At 41.2% G+C, this 24,272-nt stretch overlaps 1 protein-coding gene across 5 annotated transcripts in view; it reads left to right on the forward strand.

Annotated features, from left to right (window-relative positions):
* USP24 (ubiquitin specific peptidase 24) overlaps positions 1 to 24,272 on the forward strand; it is a 111,776-nt gene that overhangs the window by 51,500 nt on the left and 36,004 nt on the right. For all 5 annotated transcript variants that reach the window (XM_073357590.2, XM_073357591.2, XM_073357594.2 and 2 more), the window contains 19 exons: positions 128 to 226; positions 308 to 478; positions 1,509 to 1,594; positions 1,752 to 1,845; positions 2,140 to 2,295; positions 5,706 to 5,803; positions 6,570 to 6,665; positions 6,838 to 7,066; positions 8,129 to 8,288; positions 8,534 to 8,689; positions 9,818 to 9,888; positions 13,279 to 13,439; positions 14,258 to 14,319; positions 15,131 to 15,322; positions 16,323 to 16,440; positions 17,174 to 17,318; positions 17,814 to 17,933; positions 18,431 to 18,556; positions 19,620 to 19,718. In XM_073357590.2, coding sequence (XP_073213691.2) covers positions 128 to 226; positions 308 to 478; positions 1,509 to 1,594; positions 1,752 to 1,845; positions 2,140 to 2,295; positions 5,706 to 5,803; positions 6,570 to 6,665; positions 6,838 to 7,066; positions 8,129 to 8,288; positions 8,534 to 8,689; positions 9,818 to 9,888; positions 13,279 to 13,439; positions 14,258 to 14,319; positions 15,131 to 15,322; positions 16,323 to 16,440; positions 17,174 to 17,318; positions 17,814 to 17,933; positions 18,431 to 18,556; positions 19,620 to 19,718 — 2,439 coding nt within the window. The remainder of the gene's footprint in view (positions 1 to 127; positions 227 to 307; positions 479 to 1,508; positions 1,595 to 1,751; positions 1,846 to 2,139; positions 2,296 to 5,705; positions 5,804 to 6,569; positions 6,666 to 6,837; positions 7,067 to 8,128; positions 8,289 to 8,533; positions 8,690 to 9,817; positions 9,889 to 13,278; positions 13,440 to 14,257; positions 14,320 to 15,130; positions 15,323 to 16,322; positions 16,441 to 17,173; positions 17,319 to 17,813; positions 17,934 to 18,430; positions 18,557 to 19,619; positions 19,719 to 24,272) is intronic.

A 24,272-nucleotide genomic window follows, 5' to 3' on the forward strand; every position in this document is an offset into this window, starting at 1 on the left:
AAGACTTTTATTAATAATAGAGGAGCAGAAAAACCCTTAAAAATGTTAACAGAACACTTACAAAAAAAAAATCAGGCCCTACTGTTTAAACAGCTTCCTCCAAACTAGATCTCGTTTTATTTTACAGGCTCATAGCAATGAAACTGTAGGAAGCGTCAGGTGGAAGATAGCAAAGCTGCTGAATTCTCCTGTGGATAACATACAGATATTTGCAAATGAAAGTTTGGTATGTTAATTAGTTACCTTTTATCTTGTAAGTTTGAATCGTTCCTTTCACCAGAACTAAGTGTTAAATATTTTGTTGCAGCTAACGGTAAATAAAGATCAGAAGCTACTCCACCAGCTGGGCTTCTCTGAAGAACATGTACTTACAGTAAAAACATCAGGAAGTGGAACCCCCTCGGGGAGCTCTGTCGATTCCTCAGCCAGCTCCAGCAACAGTAGTGGTGTCTTTAGTTCATCTTATGTGATGGAACAGGTACCGGATAGTCGTCTGAAATCTGCCTTTACAGTGCACCCTTTCACAAGCACGTCACAACTGGGGTGAAGTGGCAGAGTAAGCTGATGCTGTAGTCCTTCACTTCCAGATTTGATTTCAAATTCTGCTACATATCAGAATTAAAAATGGGAGAGTTTGATTTGCATTTGTTTGTGTTACAAAATCAACACACAATGCAAGACTCATCTCAGGTGATTTAGGATTGGAGTACCTGAGGTATTACAGGACTACAGTTCAGCGTGGTTCAGATCCAGAGAATGAAATAACTGGGGTATTTTCAGTCAGTGAAATCCTTTGGCAGAGCGATATGGAAAGCTCGTGCAGTGGCTATATACTATGTGGGTGCATCATGCTTTTCTCAGACCAGGGCTTAAGTAACTATTAATTCTGAGCATTAAATACACACATTTAAAAAAAGAAAAACCACTGAGACTGTAGCAAAACTTTTTTTAATGGTGGCTTTGATTTCAAACAAGTAATTAAAAAGGCATCACCTTTTGTAATCCAACTCAAATGAACTGGATTTAAAAGCTGCATTCAGCTACAAACAGCTGATTGTGTGTTTGTTTGCTATGTATTGATCACCTCTGCTGTGTCTTCTGTTAAACTTTTTAATCTTAAATTAAGATTTGCATTTGACTTTAAGATCTGGTGATTTGTGGGCAATTAATTCTAACACCAAGTGAGATTTTTTTGAACCAGTGAAGCTCAGGTGTGTTAAATTAAAAATCTGGGAGTGGGTCAAGATAACTGTACCACTCTGCCATTGCTCTCCAATTCACAGTTAATAACTGGCCTAGAGGGCATGTTTTGTCTGATGTAGATGTAATGCTGCACAGTGATATGCAGATATAAGAGATACATGCAGGGGTTTTGTATTAGAATTCAAATTGTGTCTTGGGCTAGAAAGTAGCTGAGACATCTCTGGGTCATTTGCTTCAACAAAGAATCCCACACAATAGCTTAAAGGGGGGAAAACAACCTTTGTAATTGTTTGTTTAATCCTCAGGAGAAATCCCTCCCTGGAGTTGTGATGGCTCTCGTGTGTAATGTTTTTGACATGCTTTACCAGCTTGCTAACCTAGAGGAGCCAAGGTAAACAAGCTAATTAGTTATTAAACATTGGAGAAATACTCTTACTGAAAGTCCAAATAACCACATTAAAAATTGTTACCAATTTATGTGGACTCTTGTCCAATATGACATTGAGTGAATCCTATCGTGTGTGGAATAATTGCTTTGAACTTTCCAGGATAACTTTGCGTGTACGGAAGCTTCTGCTGTTGATTCCTACTGACCCAGCTATTCAGGAAGCACTTGATCAACTAGATTCTCTAGGAAGAAAGGTATGGATTAAACCCATATTAAATTCTTGTCTCTGTAGGGCTAAAAAGAGGCATTTAACATTGGGATTTTGTAATACTGTGTTGGGTGTTCATTTGTGAAGTTTTCAAGTTCTATAAAACTTAGTGATAAGGCAGAATAATATAGTCTAAGGGTTTTTAATGCTTTGTTTCTAAGTGGCTGGGAGGGTGGAGGGGGGTTGTTACTGGGACTATACAAGATGCAGTTCCAAGGCCTACTTCTCCTTAAGTGGTATTCTAAAAGTGTAGGTTTATATCTGTGCTTATTCCTCTCAGAAAACACTGCTGTCTGAATCAAGTTCTCAGTCTTCAAAATCCCCATCCTTGTCTTCAAAGCATCAACACCAGCCCAGTGCTAGTTCGATACTGGAAAGTCTCTTTAGATCTTTTGCTCCTGGCATGTCCACCTTTAGAGTGCTCTACAATTTAGAGGTAAGAAACCCTTTTGTCAACATGCGCCTCAGTTTTCGAGCATTGCAGTTAAAACAATTGATAGTTTCAAGTCCTGCAAAATATATTGTCAGTTGCTAGAAATATCATCAGCTGAACTAGGTTTAATACATTACACAAAACAAGTGATGTAAAGCAGAACATTACATGATAATATAGTAATGAAAAGTTCCAAAGAGCTTGGAGCATAGTATGAAGCTTCTCCTTAAGGTTTCATTACAAACCCCAGGCGCCTCTTATCATTGTAATTGTAAGATGACTTTTAAATGTGTTAGTAAACAGAACAGACAATTTTGGAATTTATCTGTATGTTTCTCTCTGCCGTCATAGAAGGCCTTAGCTATTGGTTTAAATCTTTGGCTGGATCTGCAGAGGTTCTGAACGCATGCATCTCTATTAAAAATGAATGGGAGCCAGGGGTGCTCAACATCTCTGAAAATCAAGCCAAATTTAATTTGGATTGTTTGGATTACAAAATAAGCTCTCCATTAAAGTGAGTCACCGTCAGATGTCACTGAAGATGTGAAGGGGGCTGACAAAGCAAAACATTAACTGCCTTTTAAGAAGACATATGCCAAGGCTCACTTTCAGGGCCCTGGAGGTGCCTTTTTAGGAGATGCAATTAGTGTGGTGTACTGTACTTCTGAATCTCCAAATAGACTGGGATATTCTAATGGATACAAATTCAACTGCAGGAAAAGGGCTGAATATATTACACTCACTTTCTCAGTCTCTTCTGTTGAAGCTGTTTCAGTCTCTGTTCCAATGACTGTTTATACAAATGTTGGATGCAGTTTTGTTGTAGCCATGTTGGTCCCAGAATATTAGAGGCAAGGTGGGTGAGAAGTTGGTCCAATAAAAAAATATAACCTCCATCACCTTGTCTCTCTATTTACACAAAGTGGGAGTGAAAATGACCCAACTTCAAATCCCTGCTCCAGTGAACCCAGTCTCCCGCGTCCCGGGAGAAAGCCCTAACCACTGAGCTAAAGCGTGTAAGGGAGTCACCACCAATGTCATCGCTTTTTGGCTGAAACTATTTGGTGAATGTGTCAAATTTGCAAATAGTGACGCTGAGGGGGAAAATAAGTGCAGCTCTAGGGTTGATTTTATCAGGGCACTGAGATGTAGTGCAGACCCAGGACCTCTTCCCGGGGATGATCGTTAAACTGGTCTGAAATGCTTCAGTGAGGAGTTTGGTGGGGAGTTGCCAGGCTTTTGTGGGCTGACAAGACCAGAAGATATTGAACATCTGGAACAGGGAAGGAGGCTAATCGGTCCCCCAAAATAGTATTTGGTATGGGAGTTATTCAGAGTGATGGGGTAGGCCTCTCCAACAAGGGAGTGCATATATTTTAGCAGATTTAGGTAAGAAATTGTTAACAATCTGGAAACCCAGGTGAGAATACAGGGGGAGACAGATAATCGAACTGCTGCTGTTAGTTTCTTTGTGGCTAATGTCCAGTGCATGTACTTGTTCCACATGAGTCCAGTTCCCTGATAAACTGGAATTGGAAGTGGACTAAGGGGAAGGCATCCCCTAAAGCTGAGGTATGGTGTTGGAGCTCCTAAAGTCTGATAACGTGAGAAGACAACCTTCTTTCTCCAGCCCCTTCACCTTTGTACAATGGGAGGGCAGTAAGGTCCCAGGAACAGGCTGGGGACCAGCTGGAGGGGTGGGGTCCTGACTGCAGCCCTCCACTAAATTCAGATGACTAGGGATGGAATCGTGACCTGCACCGTATGAACTATTGTTGGATGATTCCCAGAGCAGTTAAGTTAAACTTGCGGCTGAATTAATCCACATCCCTTGTATATCTTGTCTCCTTTCCACATGTTCAGAACAGTGAGTCAAATGCTATCATAAGATGACTCTTTACAACTCCATTACAGACCCATCTAGATTAACATGTACAGGTTTGGGGTCCCATTGCCAGACAGTGTTGTCAGCAGCAGGTTAATTTCCTAGTGTATTTGGGGCATAAGAATCAGTTCTGGAAACAACTGATAGAGGCATACGCTCATCTCTCATCCCTTGTGTCTGCAAAGCCTTCTGTAGGAATTTTCGTAATCGCCATTTACCTTCATATGTCTGTTACTAGTACTGCAGTTCTCCACCTTTTCTATACCACGTTCTAACAAAAAGTTTCAGGCTCCTCCTCTTCCAATGAGCCATGAAGAAAGGTAGGGTGGTCGTAACCCCCCAAAACCTGTTTGCAACTCCCCGATTGAGAGAGCAGTCTGCTGTGTCACAGTACAGATGCCCTCCTGGATGAGAGGATTCTGTTTTGCAGTGGGACTGGTATCCCAAAATGATTTTTTCACTTCAGAGCAAATAAGTAACAAAATGCTTATTTCCCAGCAGTGAGGCTAATGAGGAAGCAAACCTAACTAAATATTTCTTAGGTCCGATAATTAAATGGATTATATTAGCGGATTTGTTCCTGAAGTTCAGTCAAGTATAATGGAAAATATTTTCTCTCTTAACAAGCCATATTTTTTTTTAATCCCTTATATTTGTTAGTCTGCTAAAGCTATTAAACACACGGATCCAGCCAAGAATATTAGTGTGGCTGTTTACTGAAAAATGGCTCTGCAAATTTGCTACCGAGTCACAGACACAAACATGGAATCTTACAGAATATTGCAGAGAACTGAAAGTCACGATTTGTTCTTTCTGGCTTGTGGATTATAGCTCTTGCATTAGTAAAGGTTCTGCAACTGGAGTAAGTAAACAGTAAAAAAAACTTGTGTTAAATGTTAAACGAAGAAGATTCAACTCGGAATACACATGAGGATCTTGCCTGTCAGATGAGCAGGTCCCTATGTGGTTGCTTTTCTGATCATCATTGCACTTTATGACTCTCACTGCTGAGAAGGGTACCTTCTTGCAAATGAGAGGAGCAGTATAATAAAGATGACATTCCTAAAAGCCATAAAATTTCTTGGATCCTCTTCCTTTTTTTCACACCTCAAAATAAAAGTAGAAATGTAAAATCAAAACCTCCTTGGGAGCTCTTATTTAATAATTATTATTTTCGTGGAATAACATCTTCTTAACAAAAAAGGTGATAGAATTGTAACCCTCCAGTGCCCCTGTTAAGCCTGAAGAAATAATTCACATGTGAGTCCAGACTCCTCCCTTCTTACTATGTGAGCCATTTATGATTATGTCAGTCACTTGTCACGGAATAAAAACGGAAGGCAATGTTTTAAAATATTGTTTGGTTCTTTATGGGTCAGATTGTTGCAAGGCTGTATCTTCGAATTACTGAGAGCAGGAAATGCTTGGTCTTAGGGTGAGACTGCCTGGGATATTGGATGCCACTTCAGAGATGCTATAGTTTTTGTATATACTAGTTATGAAATATTTATACTTGCATGCATTTCAGGTACTGAGCTCCAAGCTGATGCCAACGGCAGATGATGAAATGGCAAGAAATTGTGCCAAATCTTTCTGTGAAAACTTTCTAAGAGCAGGAGGCTTGAGGTTAGACCTTATAGACATTTATTTTTTTCCATAACACTAACTTCTTATCAGTGATAACTGTATAGTTTCTGTAATAAGCTCTAACACATTGCTTACAGTATAGCACACTTGCATAGGTGTTCAGTTTTTTTCATCTAGCAGTATGAAAACTAAAATGGATTGGGTCCTGTGAATAAAAAAATACCTGTAGATTTAATTACTTTCACTAGTAATGTCTGAACAGCCACTCTGTATCTACAGTATGTAGTGTATAATCTATATGACATTAAAGTCTGAATCAAAGCTAATTCATTTGCATTTTTTTCTCTATTACTATAGTTGGTATTTGGGTGCTAAATAAGTAGTCTCACTTCAGTTCAAGTATACAGATGTGCGTATTACACAACCTCCCCGCTGGCACTAGTTGGCATTTTTAGCAGTGTTAGAATGGACCAAGAATTGGTCAGTGCAATTGATCTTTCCACTCTTACCAGGAGGGACCAACTTTACGGATAAGAGTGGAGGCACAGTAGCACTTTGGAAAAACTTGCAGAGCTGCTGCCTGTTGTATCACTTGATAAGTACAGTACTTTGCTCCTACAGCAGTTTTCGCCTCAAAGCCCTTCGTAATGGGGGGGAAATAGGGATCTCCTTCTCCAGAGGTATCAGTCTGGTACTTCTGTCAGCACTAAGTCGCTGAGAATGGCTGCGGGGGAAATACCTGAAACTCGTTACCAGCAGTCTCCTTTTTACACCATCTTATAAAATAGTGTCTCTTATTTTTAAGTTTGGTGGTGAATGTGATGCAGAGAGACTCCATCCCATCAGAAGTGGACTATGAAACAAGACAGGGAGTCTATTCCATCTGCCTGCAACTTGCAAGGTATGAGATTGCCTTTCATTGTATATAAGACCACTAGTAATGCTACTTGCATTTTTTTAGCAGTTGGCCTGTTATCTCGCAACGTAACAGTGATTTGAATTCTGTACTAAAACTCTGGTCACCCAATATTCAAAAATAAACCTGACTTTTTTTTTTTCTTTGTGTGTTTTAGGTTCTTACTTGTTGGCCAAACACTTCCTACCTTACTAGATGAGGATATCCTCAAAGACGGGGTAGAAGCACTGTCCTCACGCCCATTCCGTAATGTAAGCCGACAGGCTAGCAGGCAGATGTCCATTTGTGGAACACCTGAGAAGTCATCCTACCGACAGTTGTCAGTTTCTGACAGGTCCTCCATTAGGGTGGAAGAGATCATACCTGCTGCACGGGTTGCGATACAAGTAAGAGGAGGTTTTACAGTCTTGAAGATATAGCACTGTGCTGTAGAGTGAAAGGTGAAACTTGCTCTTAGTTTCTGGAGTTTAAGATTAGTGCTGTGAAACTGGTTCTCCAGGCACAGGTCTCATCTCAAGGCTTAAGAGACAATCCAGGTGCTATTCTCCTCCCCCAAACCTCACCCTGACTTTTATTTTTAACTACAGTGTGTCTCTGAAAGATCTATAACATACTGAAGTAGTAAACGAATAGGTTGGCTATTCACATTGGTTTGCCAGGGATGTTTGAAGACATTGAAATGTAATATTGTACTTTGCTGTTCATTTTATTTTACATGATACGTATTGTGTGTCACACTGTCCCATCTGGAAAGAGAAGAGGTGAAGTATTTGATTTCATTGTACCGTCACATAAAGCAGAATTGAGGGGTGACCAGATGCCTTTTGCCAATGTGACTAGACCCCCATGCTTACCTGGTTAAAGTCCTGAAGTTTCTAATCTACCAAAATTGCTTTTAACTGTAATTTTATAAAAATGAAACATGTGCAATAGCTGGGGAAAAACACTTCTAACTTTTTTGTAGAGCAAGATGATGATCTTAAGCATCCAGAATCAGCATTTCCTAGTGATTAATCTGTTGGGAGAGGCCACGTACTAAAACACACTGCTATAAAAGGAATAACTTGACCCATTTTCCTATTGTCAGATTGAAAGAAATTGCATGGGCTGTGATCTATAGCTAGCACATTGTGTTAACATGTGTAGGATCTCAATTTAGGATTCAGTTGGTGCTTTCCTACCAGGAGGAAGTTTGCATGCTTAACTCCAGAAGGAAGGAGGGGAGTCTTTCTGTAGTGACTCTTCTTTCTGTTTCAAAGGCAGTGCTGCTGGCTTTCAATAAGCCATATTAACCACTGTTTCATATGAGCAAAAAGTCCTCGTGTCATGGCACCAGATAATAAGCAAGGAACAAAACTGAATGGAAAGACCATGTGGTTCCTCCTTTCCTCGTGGTAAAGGAGACTATTGGGTGTGGCAAGAGTAACCACTTTTTTCTGTTCCTTCAGACAATGGAGATAAATGATTTCACGTCTACAGTGGCTTGCTTCATGCGACTTTCTTGGGCTGCTGCTGCAGGACGACTTGACCTAGTGGGGAGCAGTCAACCAATAAAAGAAAGTAACACTTTATTTCCTCTTGGGATTCGAAACAGACTTAGCAGCTCAGGTATGTCACTTATAGGTGAGACTGCATCATTTAGTCTAAACAAAATACTCTCAACTTACTCCAGTTTTGTAACACTTCTAGAGTTCTTAGGAGATGAACTCCTTCTAAATTGCTACTTAAATCTACAGTACTTGCTGTGTTCTTACAAGTAGTTTTTAAAGTACTTTTTAGAAGAGAGATGTTGATCAGAAAAGCTTTAAAAACCACAAGTGATTATTACATTTGTTGTTTCTAATCTAATGCAGGAAGCAATTGTAGCTCAGGAAGTGAAGGAGAGCCAACAGCACTCCACGCCGGAATCTGTGTGAGACAGCAGTCTGTATCCACCAAAGATGCTCTGATTGCTGGAGAGGCCTTGTCTCTACTCGTTACGTGCCTACAGTTACGCAGTCAGCAGTTGGGTATGCAGTAGACTCTTACTAATTCAGACTTTCAGTATAATGTAATTAGTAGGGAGTCAGGTTTTGAAGATGAATTTATACATTTTGTGCTTTCCTCCTTACTGAATTTTGCTCTTATTGACGCATCTAAATTCGCAGACACAATTGAATTTTTAAAAAATGGAAAGGAAGCTTTCAGTCTGCTGGTTTTCTCTCCACGATTTAATATTAGATGGCTTGCTGATATTTTTATAAATGTATCAAGGTAATTGGGATACAATATTTCAGTCGCTTTTTAACAAAATTAATGAGGTGTCTTCTGTATTCATTATTCTGCATTATGTAACTTGACTATAGAACTAGTGCTTTGGGGATGATAAACAATATGCTTTCAATAGCTCTTTGAGGGGTATCTACGATGAGACCAGATGGAACTGAAATGTTTGGGATTGTATACTTTATTGATCAATTACCACAAGTGTGTTGCTGGTGTAGACAGGCTGCATTACTTATTGGCTGCTCTTATTTTCTTTGTCAACTTTTCATTGCAGATTAACCTTTTTTACACTGAAATCTTCCCCAGCATTCATTTCTGAAATAAACTGCAGCAGTGCAATAAACATAATTTAAAATGTGCGCAGGGGTTATGTTTTCTAGGTTTTGATTCAGCAAGATACTTGTATCAGTGGAACTGCTTATGTGCTCAGGTACCTTGCAGAATCATGGCTTTAATGAACTGTGTGTGTTGGGCAAATTTACTTAATGTTAGCATCAAAATGGTTGCTGCTTTGCTTAAAGTAATCACTTCTGCTGATGTCACTGTTTGCCTACCTGTAAATTCAACCATAAGACTAGTAAATCACTCCACTAGCACTTGTGCCTTCACATACAGAGAGGCTGAAACCTTTACTGGGGAGAAAAGAGGAGCTGTCCTATTTATATTAATAATCTACAATCTATGGAAGAGGTGAAATCAAAGTGTAAGAAGATTTTTCCATACCTATATCTCTCATCCTTGGTGTTGGCGAGATACATTTTTATTCTAGTGGTAGTTAAATAAATAAATATAAATTAAATAATAATCAGTTGTTTATATTTTTAACAAGTTCCATTGGCAAAAAACACTGACTGGGATTGTTTCATTTTTAGGATCGTTCTACAGCTTGCCTTGTGTTGCTGACTTCATCATTGACATTCTACTTGGATCACCAAGTGCCGAGGTGAGTGGCTGGAATAAAGATTTCTAAGTCATTCACTGATCCCACTGCAATATAACATCTTGTTTACATTACTGGTCTCAGACAAAAATATTCATTTCAGCACTTTCATTATCTGACTGAGTAATATATAGAACATATTAATCAGACATCACTGACTGCAGTATTAATCCCTGTCTCAGTTAAAAATTATACCTTTTTATAGTATTATGTCATACTGTGAGAGTATAATCTTGATTTGTTAGCTTCATCTATGACTAGTTGTCACAGGGCAGTGTTCCCTTACCCTGGATTCCTCTCTGCAAACAGTCTTCATGGGGGATTTCTGGCAAGTTCAACATCAAGTGCTTTATGTACAGTGTGAATATAACTGAACAAGTTCCCCACAGCTCAAAGTTCTTACATTTTCCCTAGGCACAGGGTGAGGTGGGGAGAGATCTCACCTCCCTGAGAACTTGGGCTTCTCTAGCTCTTTCTTCCCACTACTCTTCTTGTCTCTCTTCTAGATGTCCTCAGCTGATGAGCTGAGCCACCTTGTTAATTGGCTAATTGTTCAGTCCTTAACCAGTTATCTCCCTAACTTTCCCCATGTGGGGATGTTTACCAAGTGCTCAGGCTAAGTCTATTCATGCTCTGTCACACCAATGTTAGTTGAAAGTAAGACTATGCTGACTAGTTTGAATAACCCAGTTTTGGGGAGGTCTGAAGGTTAACACTATCACTCTTCCAGTCAGGACTGAGAATCTCACAAGGGGCTGTTCTTTTTAGCTTTCCAGTCAAAGAGGTTTGGAAAAGCATGTGAATTCTTAGGTGCTCACCCAAACGTCTGTAACATACAGCTAAATGCAAAAGCCTCCTAGCATTAGTTTTCTATGTGATTGAGAACAAGCCCTCAAAAGTTTGGATATTCTGAAAGTCAAGGTTGCGCCAACCACACTAATTTGGTCACATAGCATATGCTATATATTTTATGATAGGTAGTTTTTTTCATTCTCCTTTGTCTGTTTACACTTCTTCTTACCTTTTATTAATATATTACAAAATTATATAGCATGTCCACCATGGGCAAGTGAACAACATTTGGGGTTTCTTGGCATTTGGATGCTTGACTTTGCAATCTTTGTGTTGATACTAGGACTGTTGATTAATCACAGTTAACTCACGTGATTAACTCAAAAAAATAAATTGTGATTAAAAAAATTAATCGCAGTTTTAATCAACTGTTAAACAATAGACACCAATTGAAATTTATTAAATATTTTGGATGTTTTTCTACGTTTTCAAATATTTGATTTCAATTTACAACACAGAATACAAAGGGCTCACTTTATATTATTTTTATTACAAATATTTGCAGTATAAAAAGGATAAAAGAAATAGTATTTCTCAATTCACCTCATACAAATACTGTAGTGCGATCGCTTTATTGTGAAAGTGCAACTTACAAATTGATTTTTTTTGTTTTGTTTTGTTTTTGAGTGCAGTTATGTAACAATGTAAAACTTTAGAGCCTACAAGTCCACGCAGTCCTACTTCTTGTTCAGCCAATCGCTAAGACAAACAAGTTTATCTACATTTACGGGAGATACTGCTGCCCACTTCTTATTTACAGTGTCACCTGAAAATGAGAACAGGCATTTGCATGGCACTTTCGTAGCCGGCATTGCTAGGTATTTCATGCCAGGTATGCTAAACGTTTGTATGTCCCATCATGCTTTGGCCACAATTCCAGAGGACACACTTCCATGAGGATGACGCTCGTTAAAAAAATAATGCATTAATTAAATTTGTGACTGAACTCCTTGGGGGAGAATTGTGTGTCTCCTGCTCTGTTTTACCTGCATTGTGCCATAGACTTTGTGTTATGGCAGTCTCGGATGATGACTCAGCACATGTTGTTCATTTGAAGAACACTTTCACTGCAGATTTAACAAAACGGAAAGAAGGTACCAGTGTGAGATTTCTAAAAGTAGCTACAGCACTCAACCCAAGGTTTAAGAATCTGAAGTGCCTTCCAAAATCTGAGAGGGATGAGGTGTGGAACGTGCTTTCAGAAGTCTTAAAAGAGCAACAGTCCGATGTGGAAACTCCAGAACCCAAACCACTAAAAAAGAAAATCAACCTTCTGCTTGTGGCATCTGACTCAGATGATGAAAATGAACGTGTGTCAGTCTGCACTGCTTTAGATCATTATCAAGCAGAACCCGTCATCAGCATGGAAGCATGTCCTCGGGAATGGTGGGCAAAGCATGAGGGGACATATGAATCTTTACCATATCTGACACGTAAATATCTTGCGATGCCAGCCACAACAGTGCTATGCGAGTGCCTGTTCTCACTTTCAGGTGACTTTGTAAAAAAAAAAAGAAGCAGGCAGCATTATCTCCGGCAAATGTGAACAAACTTGTTTTTCTGAGCAATTGGCTGAATAAGAAGTAGGACTGAGTGGACTTGTAGGCTCTAAAGTTTTACATTATTTTATTTATGAATGCAGTTATTTTTGTACGTAATTCTACATTTGTAAGTTCAACTTTCATAATAAAGAGATTGCACTACAGTACTTGTATTAAGTGAATTGAAAAATACTATTTCTTTTGTTTTTTCAAGTGCAATTATTTGTAATAAAAAATAAATATAAAGTGAGCATTGTACACTTTATTTTCTGTGTTGTAAATTGAAATCCATATATCTGAAAATGGGGAAAACATCCAAAAATATTTAAATAAATGGTATTCTATTATTCTTTAGCAGAGCAATTAAAATTCTATGGAGAGTTTAGTAAGTCAAGTTACTCCAGTTGGAATTTGGCCAGCATCCCTATCTATGAATAGAGCCACAGTGCTTAAAGACAACAAGTGATTAGGATCTTACTTTAATATCTCAGCCAAAAGAAGGCATCTCTTCAATCCTCACATGCTGTGTTAGGTCATTGGCTCAATACTGCCTGGGAGGGAAGAATGACATCTATCAAATTGCCAACACTGTTTCTACAGCACTTGCTGGCTCTTTAGAGGTCTGCCATTCTATTGATTCATATCCAGTGCGGCTTAACTTGAGATGTGAAAGGATTACATATGGGATGGCATGCTTTGTAATGACTCCCCCGAAAGGGTCATCTGCAAGGGCTGAAACAGACCTATGGATCTAAAAGCACAAGTCTCTGCTACTTGAGCTGAACGACCCAGGGCCATTAGCTCAGAGGCAGTAGCAAATTTATAACCAACTTGATATGGTGTTGCCACCACAGGGGGACAAAAAGCCACACTCAGTGGGTCACACAGTCCATTATGGCTTTCCTATTTCTAACTTATATTTTTGTTATAGATTTCTGATCAAAGTATGTGTACCTTGGGGAACGTGAAATACAGAGTACTTTCAATGCTTTTGTTTCAGATTCGTCGCGTTGCCTGTGACCAATTATATACCCTTAGTCAGACAGACACATCAACTCACCCAGATGTACAAAAACCAAACCAGTTTCTCTTAAGTGTCATTCTCACTGCTCAGCTGCCTCTTTGGTCACCAACCAGCATCATGAGAGGAATCAACCAGAGGCAAGTTACATGCATGTTTATTCAGAAAGGAAAATTCACACGTTTTAGAAAAAGTCTTTTGCCTTAAGGATTTTCAAAATCTTTGAAGTGTGAAGAAGATGTAACCTTAGCAGTCAACTAATACCACACCAGTCAGACTTTTTAAAGTTTCCTGTCTACAGTAGACGGTGAACATTAGAGTCCAATTCATTTGTATCTTCGGGTGTAACCTTTAGATCTTGGATGCTGCCCCGGATGCATGGAAGTGCCACTATGTGCTTCCATCTATCCAAGGTTTAATGGCAAGAAATTTTATTCAGGAGAGTCCAGACTGAATGCCAAACAAAGATGTTTGGTTCTTTGAACATTAAGTCTGGACCCATCAGTTGTGACACTGACCTCACACATTCCATCCCTGCCCATTACGTTTTAGACTGTAGATATCAATTCCATTGACTTTTCTGAGGAATGCTTTTTAGTTGGGAAATTGAATTCAACATTAATTTTGAAATGCAAATTCTATGTCCACCATGGTAGAAAAAGAATAACTTAAGAACCTGAAGCATCTTCTCCTCATTCTAGCAACTGTACGTGATCATCTAATATGTAGTTTTGTGAGGTGAGGGGAAAAAATTGAATTATCAGTCCAAAATTCAAAAAGTGGCTGCTATGAAGAAATCTGCTTTGAAGCTACAGTGGTGTGCATGTGGAGGTATAAATATGTAGATCTATAACAGTGTGATTGGGTGGGTGGATGGTACATGTTTAAGCAAATGCTCTAAGGTCTAGACTTATTTAAAAACCCTCTCCCCATTTGTAATTACTCATCTTTGTTTTAGGCTCTTATCCCAGTGTACAGAGTATTTTGACCTGAGATGCCAGTTACTGGACGATCTCACTTGTAAGTATGTGTTAGAGGTTGGAATGCGAACTCTAATATGACATTTTATATAGCAACCAGAAGTGTTCTAGGCACTTAGACATGTAAGACAAGTCCCTGCCCATGACAGCTTACAGTCTAAGTAGACAAGACATTGAGAAGTCAGGGAATGGGGGCAACACAAGCTTTTATGTTTATGCTTTTTAAAAAATGGTTCACCCCCTCAACTCATACTGCCTGTACCCTTGCTTAATACTCATTTTTGTTTGTATATTTTAATATTTGTTTTTCATTTTAAGATTCTTTCCCTTTCTCTCCCTTCTTGCCTATTGCCCCTTATATTCCTCCCCTATCTTGTCATGTAGTGACACTTGGCTTTTGACTTGGCTGCCTCCCTGTGTGGCCTGGTTTTCAGAGGTACTGAGCACCTGTGGCCCTCAATGCCTTCAGTTTAGGTGTCTAACTATGAATTTACATGCTTAACTTCAGGCATGCACATTTAAAAATGCTCACCTTAAAGACTTTGACTTCTTATTTCATCTTTTTTACACATGGTTATGCATTACCTGTAGTTGTATAGATATGTACATTGCCCCTCTTTTTCATGTGCTAAATTTCTTTTGACCAATTTACAATGAACATCAATAAGTTGGTGGTGAGCTGCAGTTTCATGAGCTGTTAATTAACTGCATAACTAAATGCCTGCTGTTGACATGAAATGTAATGTGCCATATCCATTGTTAATGACTGAATCTGTGAAATTCTTGGGATTGTCTATCGGTATTTAAGTTCTTCATGTCTGTAACTTCGATTTTCTCTGTTTATTCCATAGCTTCTGAAATGGAGCAGTTGAAGATCAGCCCAGCTGTCATGTTAGAAGATGAGATCACTTGGCTGGATAACTTTGAACCCAACCGCACAGCTGAGTGTGAGACCAGTGAAGCTGACAACATTTTATTAGCAGGACACTTGAGGCTCATTAAGACTCTTCTTTCACTGTGTGGGGCAGAAAAGGAAATGCTCGGTGAGTATCCTTTTGTGTACCAAAGTACATAAACCAATTTGAGTTTGATCTCTTTATCACTTGAAGATGTCTGGTTTTGGTTAATAAAGAAGTAGGTAGTGTCTTTGGCAAATCTATGCTTATGATGGCGTGTAGAGAGTACAGGCACTACACATGTAGCTACACACAGCAGTGAAAGGCAGCCTACACCCACACTTGTCTCTACAGTGTGTAGCTACATGCCTCAGTGAAAGGCTCTGAGAGTTCCCCGCTGCCAGAGCCTTTCTCCACTGCTGGAGCCTTTCACTGCGGTGGGGAAAGTCTCTGGCAGCAGGATGCTATGCTGCAAAAAATAGAGGTGTGGACGTTTTAGAGGTGTGGACGTTTTAGAGGTGTGGACGTTTTAGAGGTGTGGACGTTTTAGAGGTGTGGACGTTTTAGTCACTGCTTGGGCATGTAGAGAGCATGTGTTTAGGGCACTCTACTCACCAAATCCATGCTTTCCCTTCTACGCTGCTGTTTATACCCATGCTAGCTGGGCATGCAGTGTTTGTATTTTACACACCACCGTCAGTGTAGACATAGCTTTATGAAGCCATTTTGTACCGGGCGAAGTAGTGAGGAGTTACAAGGAAAAATGTACCTGAGTTAGTAACCATGTTCTTCATTGCAGGTTGTTTGGGATTTGTAGTGAATTATTTAAAGATATATTTTTTTCTGCCATGGTCGGTGTGGAGGAAATTTACAGGAGAATATCAATATTGTGGCTGCATATAGTTTTGTTGCTGCTGCACCACCGCTGCAGCATCTAGGAATTCTGAGCATATTTTCCTTTGATAGTTACTAGTGTCTGATTTGAAAAAAATCAGTCATGAAGAAAATAGGATAGTTCCTGCTGCTGCTGACAGTCTAGCATGGTGATATTCTAAGTAGGTGGCTTTCTGGATATGGACAAGATTTGACTGTCTTTGTAGCAATAAGGCAGATATTTAACATTAAATGTGGATTTGCTTTCTTACAGGTTCATCTTTGATTAAACCGTTATTAGATGATTTCCTCTTCCGAGCATCTAGGATTATCCTGAACAGCAATTCTCCAGCTGGCAGTGCTGCCATCAGTCAGCAGGACTTTCACCCAAAGTAAAGAAAAGAATTTGCATTTTTGTTCACACTGTACAAGTTCTTGCCTAGCTAGATTGCAGGCTGGAATTGTAAGATATGGGGATTAGTGCAATGGGTCGACTTTCCAGCTATATCTTTGAGTACTTTAAAAATCAGCTACTGGTGCACTTGATAAAGGATTGTACCAAAACTTGCCAATTCCTGTTTGCATTTAAACTCCCACTAATCTCTAAATTCCAAAGGATTTGCCTGTCAAACCTATAAAGAACTTCATGTACAGCAGAGAGTTGTACCCAGTGGGCATGGTGTCTTGGCCTACAGGTGATGGAGTCCTCTAGCCTGAAGAATATTCATCACTGTGGGGAGATGGCTAAATAACTACTTCTTCAAGTGGTGTCCCTGTGAGTGCTCCACTTCAGGTGTCAGTGCGTCCCAGCACCGTTCATCAGAGAACTTCAGTAGCAGTGCCCAGTCGGGACGCATGTGCGCAGTTGGTGTCTTGCGGCTTCTTTTTTTGATCTTCAGCACAAATGGATCTCTTCCCACAAAATGAGTAGCATTCACTGGTACAGGTCCAGGGAATAAAATTCTCAAAGCAAGTTGTGAATCAGTCACTAAACATCTTTTGATTTTGTTTTCCTTTGGCAATTATAAGTGGGTTACACAGTCTGACTTACAAGATTTACCAGAATTTAAAATTATGGAGTATGACTACCTACCATTTAGATCCCACTTATGGTTTTCTTTTTAGGTGCAGTACAGTGGATAGCCGATTAGCAGCTTATGAAGTGCTAGTGATGTTGGCTGATAGCTCACCTTCCAATCTTCAGCTTATTACAAAAGAGCTGCTTTCGATGCACCATCAGCCTGACCCAACACTTACCAAGGAGTTTGATGTAAGTAAGATGCCTTGATGCAATTTAAATTATTCAGTGTGATTTGAAATACTGCTTTTAGCCACTTCCTTGTTCCAACCGCAAATGTTCCAGAGCCTTCATTTTAAAGTGATATAATCAGATCTGAATTAATGCATACCTATTGATCTTTCCCAAGAGCAAGCCCTCTTTTGAGTCTATTAGGCAGTTGTCATCTTGATAAATAAAATTATTGCCTAAAATCCCTGACTGGTTTGATTTAAAAGGTATACAACTTTGTAGACAGTTCTTAGGTATCTTATATTCAATATTGGCTGTACAGCCAATTATAATAACTTGTGTGCATAGCTCTCACAAATTTGACTCAATCTCAGTGAAATGTATGAAAATGTTGTTTAACAGCCAGCATACCTTTTTATAACTGCCTATATAATAATAATAATGTGATTTATAAGCTGTTGGAGTCCATAGTTTGTATAATCTACTGATACAGAGAAATGTCAATTTTCCCCTTAGTATCTTCCACCTGTGGACAGTCGATCCACTTCAGGATTTGTGGGGCTGAAGAACGGTGGTGCCACTTGTTACATGAATGCAGTCTTCCAGCAGCTATACATGCAGCCAGGTCTCCCTGAGGTAAATTTAACTTTTAATTTCTGACAGATGCTTTCTGCCAACCGATACTTTGATTTTACTATAAATCAGAGCTGAGTAAATAAAAGGGTTTTAGTCAAATATTTGTCAAACACTGCAAAATTAGTCAAATTATTTTACAAATATTCAATTAATTCTACTGTAAATTCATTTAAGTCCCAAAATAGATTCTTATTGCGTCTAAAAATGTGGAGTGTGTGAAATATGCTGAATGGCTCAGGACATGCAAATTCTTAAGAGAAATGATAGGTTATAATATCAAAATCTGTTTTTAAAAAGGAATTTTTTAAATGAATCTATTGTTTAGCACTGCAAGTTTTATCTAAAATGTAAGCTTTTATTCACAAACTCAGTTTTGTCTTCTCGGAACACTTGTGCCTTGTTTAAATGCACAGTAGTAACAGAATTATTAATTTAAATTCTTACGTGACATTTTTGCAAATAAGTCATGTTACGGATGGTTATTTTTTCCCTCCAAGGCATTGCTTTCAATTGACGACGATATGGACAATCCAGATGACAGTGTATTCTATCAAATTCAATCTCTCTTTGGCCATTTGATGGAAAGCAAATTGCAGTATTATGTACCTGAGAACTTTTGGAAGGTATCATTTCCATTTTATTCAACCTATATAATTTTCCTAGTTAGTAAATACGTGGGACTTGGATTCAGACGTGGTGAAACATGTCAATATTTCTGACTCTTACTAGTAATTATACATCTGTCTGGTCTGAAACTAATAAACATCCTTTTTAAGGTACGTAGAAGCCATAAAGATGTAAATTTCACATTTTACAGTTGTCAAGGTTCCTTCCCCGCTCTGAACTCTAGAGTACAGATGTGGGACCTGCATGAAAGACCCCCTAAGCTTATTCTTACCAGCTTAGGTTAAAAACTTCCTCAAGGTACAAACTTTGCCTTGTCCTTGAACCCTATGCTGCCACCACCGAGCGTGTTAAACAAAGAACAGGAAAAGAGCCCACTTGGAGACGTCTTCCCTTCCCCCCACACAAATATCCCCCCAAGCCCTACACCCCCTTTCCTGGGGAAGGCTTGATAAAAATCCTCACCAATTTGCATAGGTTAACACAGACCCAAACCCTTGGATCTTAAGAACAATGAAAAAGCAATCAGGTTCTTAGAAGAAGAATTTTAATTGAAGAAAAAAGTAAAAGAATCACCTCTGTAAAATCAGGATGGTAAATACCTTACAGAGTAATTAGATTCAAAACGTAGAGAATCCCTCTAGGCAAAACCTTAAGTTACGAAAACAGGAATCTACATTCCATTCAGCACAGCAATTTTACCAGCCATTAAACAAAAGGAAATCTAACTCATTTCTAGCTAGATTACTTACTGACTTTTTACAGGAGTTCTGAAGAGCATTCCTGATCTGTTCCCGGCAAAAGAATCACACAGACAGAGAGCCTTTGTTCCCCCCACCCCCTCGCTCCAGCTTTGAAAGTATCTTGTCTCCTCATTGGTCATTTTGGTCAGGTGCCAGCGAGGTTATCTTAGCTTCTTAACCCTTGACAGGTGAAAGGGTTTTGCCTCTGGCCAGGAGGGATTTTATAGTTCTGTATACAGAAAGGTGGTTACCCTTCTTCCCTTTATATTTATGGCAACAGTGGTTACTATAAAACTGCTAATCTTTTTGGTCTTTATAGATCTTCAAGATGTGGAATAAGGAACTTTATGTTCGAGAGCAACAGGATGCTTATGAATTCTTTACTAGCCTTATAGATCAGATGGATGAATACCTCAAGGTAGAAGTGTGTGTGGGTTCCTGTTGTGTTTTTGGTGGGGTTTTTTGTCCCTGCACCTTTGAAAAGTAAGTTAAGAACTGCTGTCATTCTTAACAATTTTAGTCAAGTGCAACAAAATCTTATTAATATTTGATAACAAAATACAGAGGTTTAAAATGAACTGTAGTTTTGCCCTGCCAACCTTCTGCCCTGCACACCTATTGTTCCTTGCATTTTGGATGGGCTTTTGGGAAATGCGGTTTTGATAGACTCCAAGAAGTTCATAACTTGTGGCTTTAGCACCTTAAATTTGCTAACCCGGTTTCTTTGTGTAATTTGCCTGTGGTGGCCAGAATTCTGGCAAAAATCACTTTGGTTATATATATTGATACGTAAATATAATTCCTGCCACCCTAAGTCCTTCACATGATGCCTCTGATTCCCACCACTTAAATTCCTGGTAATGTAACTTTAGGTCAAGGCCCCACATGATTCATGGCCCAAAATATGGCATTTATTCTAAGTCCATCATATAACAATTATGTTGATTAATACTGTATTTTGGAGGGGAAATTGTTCCCAAGCTTCTCTCCAGAATGGGATCGTTTGTGGGGAAAGAAGTCATTTCTGGTGACTGCATGTGATCTTTTAGAAGGCAGAAAATTAATATGATATATTGATGTAACACAGGTGTATTTTTATTTAAATTATACCGATGGTTCAGTGAGGCCAGTTAAATTATGCCTGTCTTTGGGACTCAGTGACGTGAGGAAGATGTGGCTTGTTTGAGACTAGGATTAAATCTTTGTTTCCATTGATTCTGGTTAGTGATAAAATAGGAGGCCGCGTTAAGGTGTGTTTGGGTGACCTTAATTGTTCGTTTACTGGCATTCTAATGTGGAGGGCCTAGAACGCCAATATTCTCAGTGTGTGTTCCCCTTAAGTTATTGACAGATATTTGTCTTTAACTTTTATTAAGATGGGAGTGTTTGGCTTGGGAATTTTCTTTTGGCTAAGAATTGCTCAGTGAGATCAGTTCCCATGGTGCTTGTAAGTTGCCCAGAAATGAACCACATCTCCCTATGCACGTTGTTTCACCCTCCCACACCCAAAAAAGGCCCCCTCTCTTTCATGCTCCAAATGTGGCTTCATGCCTCCCACTCTCCCAGTCATGGGAAGAGACTTACTTTGTGGGAAGGTATGGAAAGCAGTCTTGAAGAGCAGTTTCTAGTCTACTCAATGGCCCACCTTATTATTTTACAGTAGCCAAAAAGTACCAGGCCTCCATAAACCGACTCTCCCTGTCTGGATTTGGGGAACTCACAGCAATATCTGCATTGGTGCCATAATATATTCAGGAACTACTTTAATTCCATCCACAAACTCACCACCTCCCCCTGCCCCAAAAATACCACAGCTAATCAAAGAAATCATTCTTCATCCAGATAAACAGATGAAACACACCTGGAATTTCTAGGCCATTGCAATTCTTAGAGATTGCTCATGTCCATTCCATTGTAGGTGTGTGCGCTCACCCCATGCAGTGGTGCCGTAAATTTTTTTTTTTTCTTTTTTCCCCTCAGTGGTATAATCTGTAGGGGACTGGCTCTGGTGCCTTCTGGAGTGGCGTGCATATGCCCCCTGCTGGCCCCCTCCCTCCCTGAGTTCTGTCTTACCACCAGAGTCGGTGCTAGAACACTCCCCTTGTTCTAGCAAGTAGTTTCTCTTTCAGTGGTTCTTTGACCTTTTATTGTGTAAATAGTTGTATAATTATCAGTTCCTAATAGTGTTAGTGTACTTATTCATAGTCCCCCGAGGGCCTTAGTCCAGAGATGGGGCATGCCCACCCATGGGCTTCAAGCCTGCAAGAAGCCCATACCGATCAGCAATCCGCATCTTATTTGTTTGAAGTGTCTGGGTGAGACCTACATTTGTGAAAAGTGCCCCATCTGCAAGGGATTCAAGCCCTGGACCAGAAAGGAGAGAGACATCAGGCTCCGTGTGCTCCTCATGGACTCTGCTCTTGTACCGACCTCGGAAATGGCACATTCGGATTCAGTGCTGAGTACTTAAGCATTGACAAGAAGTGCACCCCCGGCACCGGCTGCCTCCTGATGACGGACCTTGCACCAGTACCAGCCAAGAAGCACACTGGGACGGGGCGTTCTCCGGAGTCCCGCAAGGATAAGGGAGTAGACGAGCCTGGACTTAGTCAGGCAATCTCGCTGCCACCAGAGCACAGCCACACGGCAGCCTCACCTATTGGGCCTAGTCCACCCCACACTCTGCCTCCTACCCCAGGGAGTGGTAGAAGAATGTGGTACCTCATGCTGCCGTCCACCCCAGAAGCCTTTCAAGTGGCAAAAAACCTCCTCCTCCTCCTGATGCTGCCTACTCCTCGGAAAGAGAAGCCTAAGGATCCCTCCCACCCACCCGTTTTTAGGGGAAAGCCCTCAATGGCACCCCTGCAGAAGTCACCCCCACAGCACAGTACCCACGCCCACTCGCCAGGACTACTGCTGTGTCCCGAATCACAGACCCACAGCAGGTTCTTGACACTGAGCTCCAGGATCCACACATCAGTCACCGGACCCCCAGTACCGGGCCACAGAAGCATGCTCCCAGTCCCCAGAATGCCAGCAATGGTCACCGGAAAGGCGCCGCTCCCCAGTTCACGGTTGCCAGAGCATCGTGGATGATCCCCGCACTCCCAATTCCGGTCACCGGAGCCTGCGCACCATTCCTGAAGCGGGTGGCATTGTTCTCCAGATTATTACCAGGCCTATGAGCAGTGTCGCTGGATACGCATCATGGCTCAGCGGGGTCCCGATACCGCTCCCCGATTGGCAGGCACAAGACTACCAGACATAGTGGGGAAGCCTACTCTATGGTGGCGCCGCTGTGCTCACCAGAGGAAGACCATTCCTCCTCGGGCTCTGAGAGAAAGGAGTAGATGGCCCCCAGGGACCAACTGCCACCTGCACAGCGAGCAGGTTCTTCCCAGAGCCAAGCTGCAAGCATGTGGCCACAGGGTCAGTGGCTTGAGCCCTGGTAAATCTATAACCCCTGGGCAGTGCCCTAGGCTGGCGGACCTCAGGCCCATCGCTCAGTCTCAGAGGTGTTGGAAAGACCTTTGGCCTTGGTGTCTAGACTGCCCCCAGACTCAGACATCACGTCGGTCCAAGGAGCCCAAGAGACCCTTCCTTCAGTGGCCGTGGTTCCCCAGGAAGGGGACGTGGAACCCACCCCTCATCCCGGGTTGGCCGCCTCATCATCATTGCCTGATGAGGCAGTAGGAGGCCCGTCGCAGACTGTGCCTCAGGATGATGGCAAAGCCCACCAGAAGCTGCTTAAACGGGTGGCAGCTAACCTGGGATTGGAGGCGGAGAAGATGTCCAAATCCGTGGATTCCCTATTTGATGTCTTGGCAGCAGCGGCCCTGGCAAAGATGGCTCTACCTGTGCATGATAGGGTAGTCAAAATCGTAAACGCTCTGTGGCAGACTGTCATCCCTGCCCCCCATTTCTAAGAGGGCAGAGCTCAAATACTCTGTTCCTGCAAAGGGGTTTGAGTACTTATATACACACCCCTGCCAGTGGTTGCGGCCGCCAACATGCGTGACAGGCAGGGTCCAGCTCGACCTCGAAAAATAAAGATGCAAAGTGACTTGATTGCTACGGCAGGAAAATTTATTCTACAGCCAGCCTACAGCTTCGCATCGCAGACCAGTAGGCTCTGCTCAACAGGTATCACTTCAACATATGGCAGTCCACTGCCAAGTTTGCTGACTTGCTCCCGCAGGACATAAGCAGGACCTTGATGCCATGCTAAATGAGGGCAGGGCAATCGTGAGAGCCTCTCTCCAGGCTGCCTCAGATGTGGCAGACCCTGCAGCCAGGGTAGCGGCCTCTGTGGTGGCTATGAAAAGGGTGTCATGGCTTCAATCATCTGGTCTGTCGGCGAAGGTCCAACAGTCCATCCAGGGCCTCCCATTCAACAGCTCGGCCCTTTCTGTTGAACAAACAGACAGCAGATTACACAGCCTAAAAGACTCGAGCCACTCTTTACTTGCTGGGTCTGTACACCCTGTCCCATGCTAGAAAGAGATTTAAACCACGGCAGGCGCAGAGATTCACAGGCCAGACCAGAGCGGAACCGTACCGCAGAAAGAGTAGGGATTTAGGCGTGGCCAAGGCCAACCCTTCCGTGTCAACCAGGATATCTTCCTCCCAGTGTGCTGTCCAAAGCCTCACTCAGCCAACGAGGAGAGGCGCCTGCACGCTCAAGAGGTCAGCCGTGCCCTGGCTGTCTACTTGGAGCGCACCAAGACCTTCCGCAGATCAACTCAGCTCTTTACGGCGATCGCTGAAAGGATGAAGGGCCTTCCAGTATCCTCTCAGAGGTTTTCAAGCTGGATCACCACCTGCATCCGCACTTGTTACGAGTTGGCACAGGCTGTGCCTCCACCAATAGTGAAGGCTAACTCGACTAGGGCTCAAGCCTCTTCCTGGTGCATGTTCCTATCCAGGACGTCTGCAGGGCTGCGACATGGCCTTTGGTACACACGTTCCCCAT

This window comes from Lepidochelys kempii, chromosome 8 (genome assembly GCF_965140285.1).
Source record: "Lepidochelys kempii isolate rLepKem1 chromosome 8, rLepKem1.hap1, whole genome shotgun sequence".
Taxonomy (NCBI): domain Eukaryota; kingdom Metazoa; phylum Chordata; order Testudines; family Cheloniidae; genus Lepidochelys; species Lepidochelys kempii.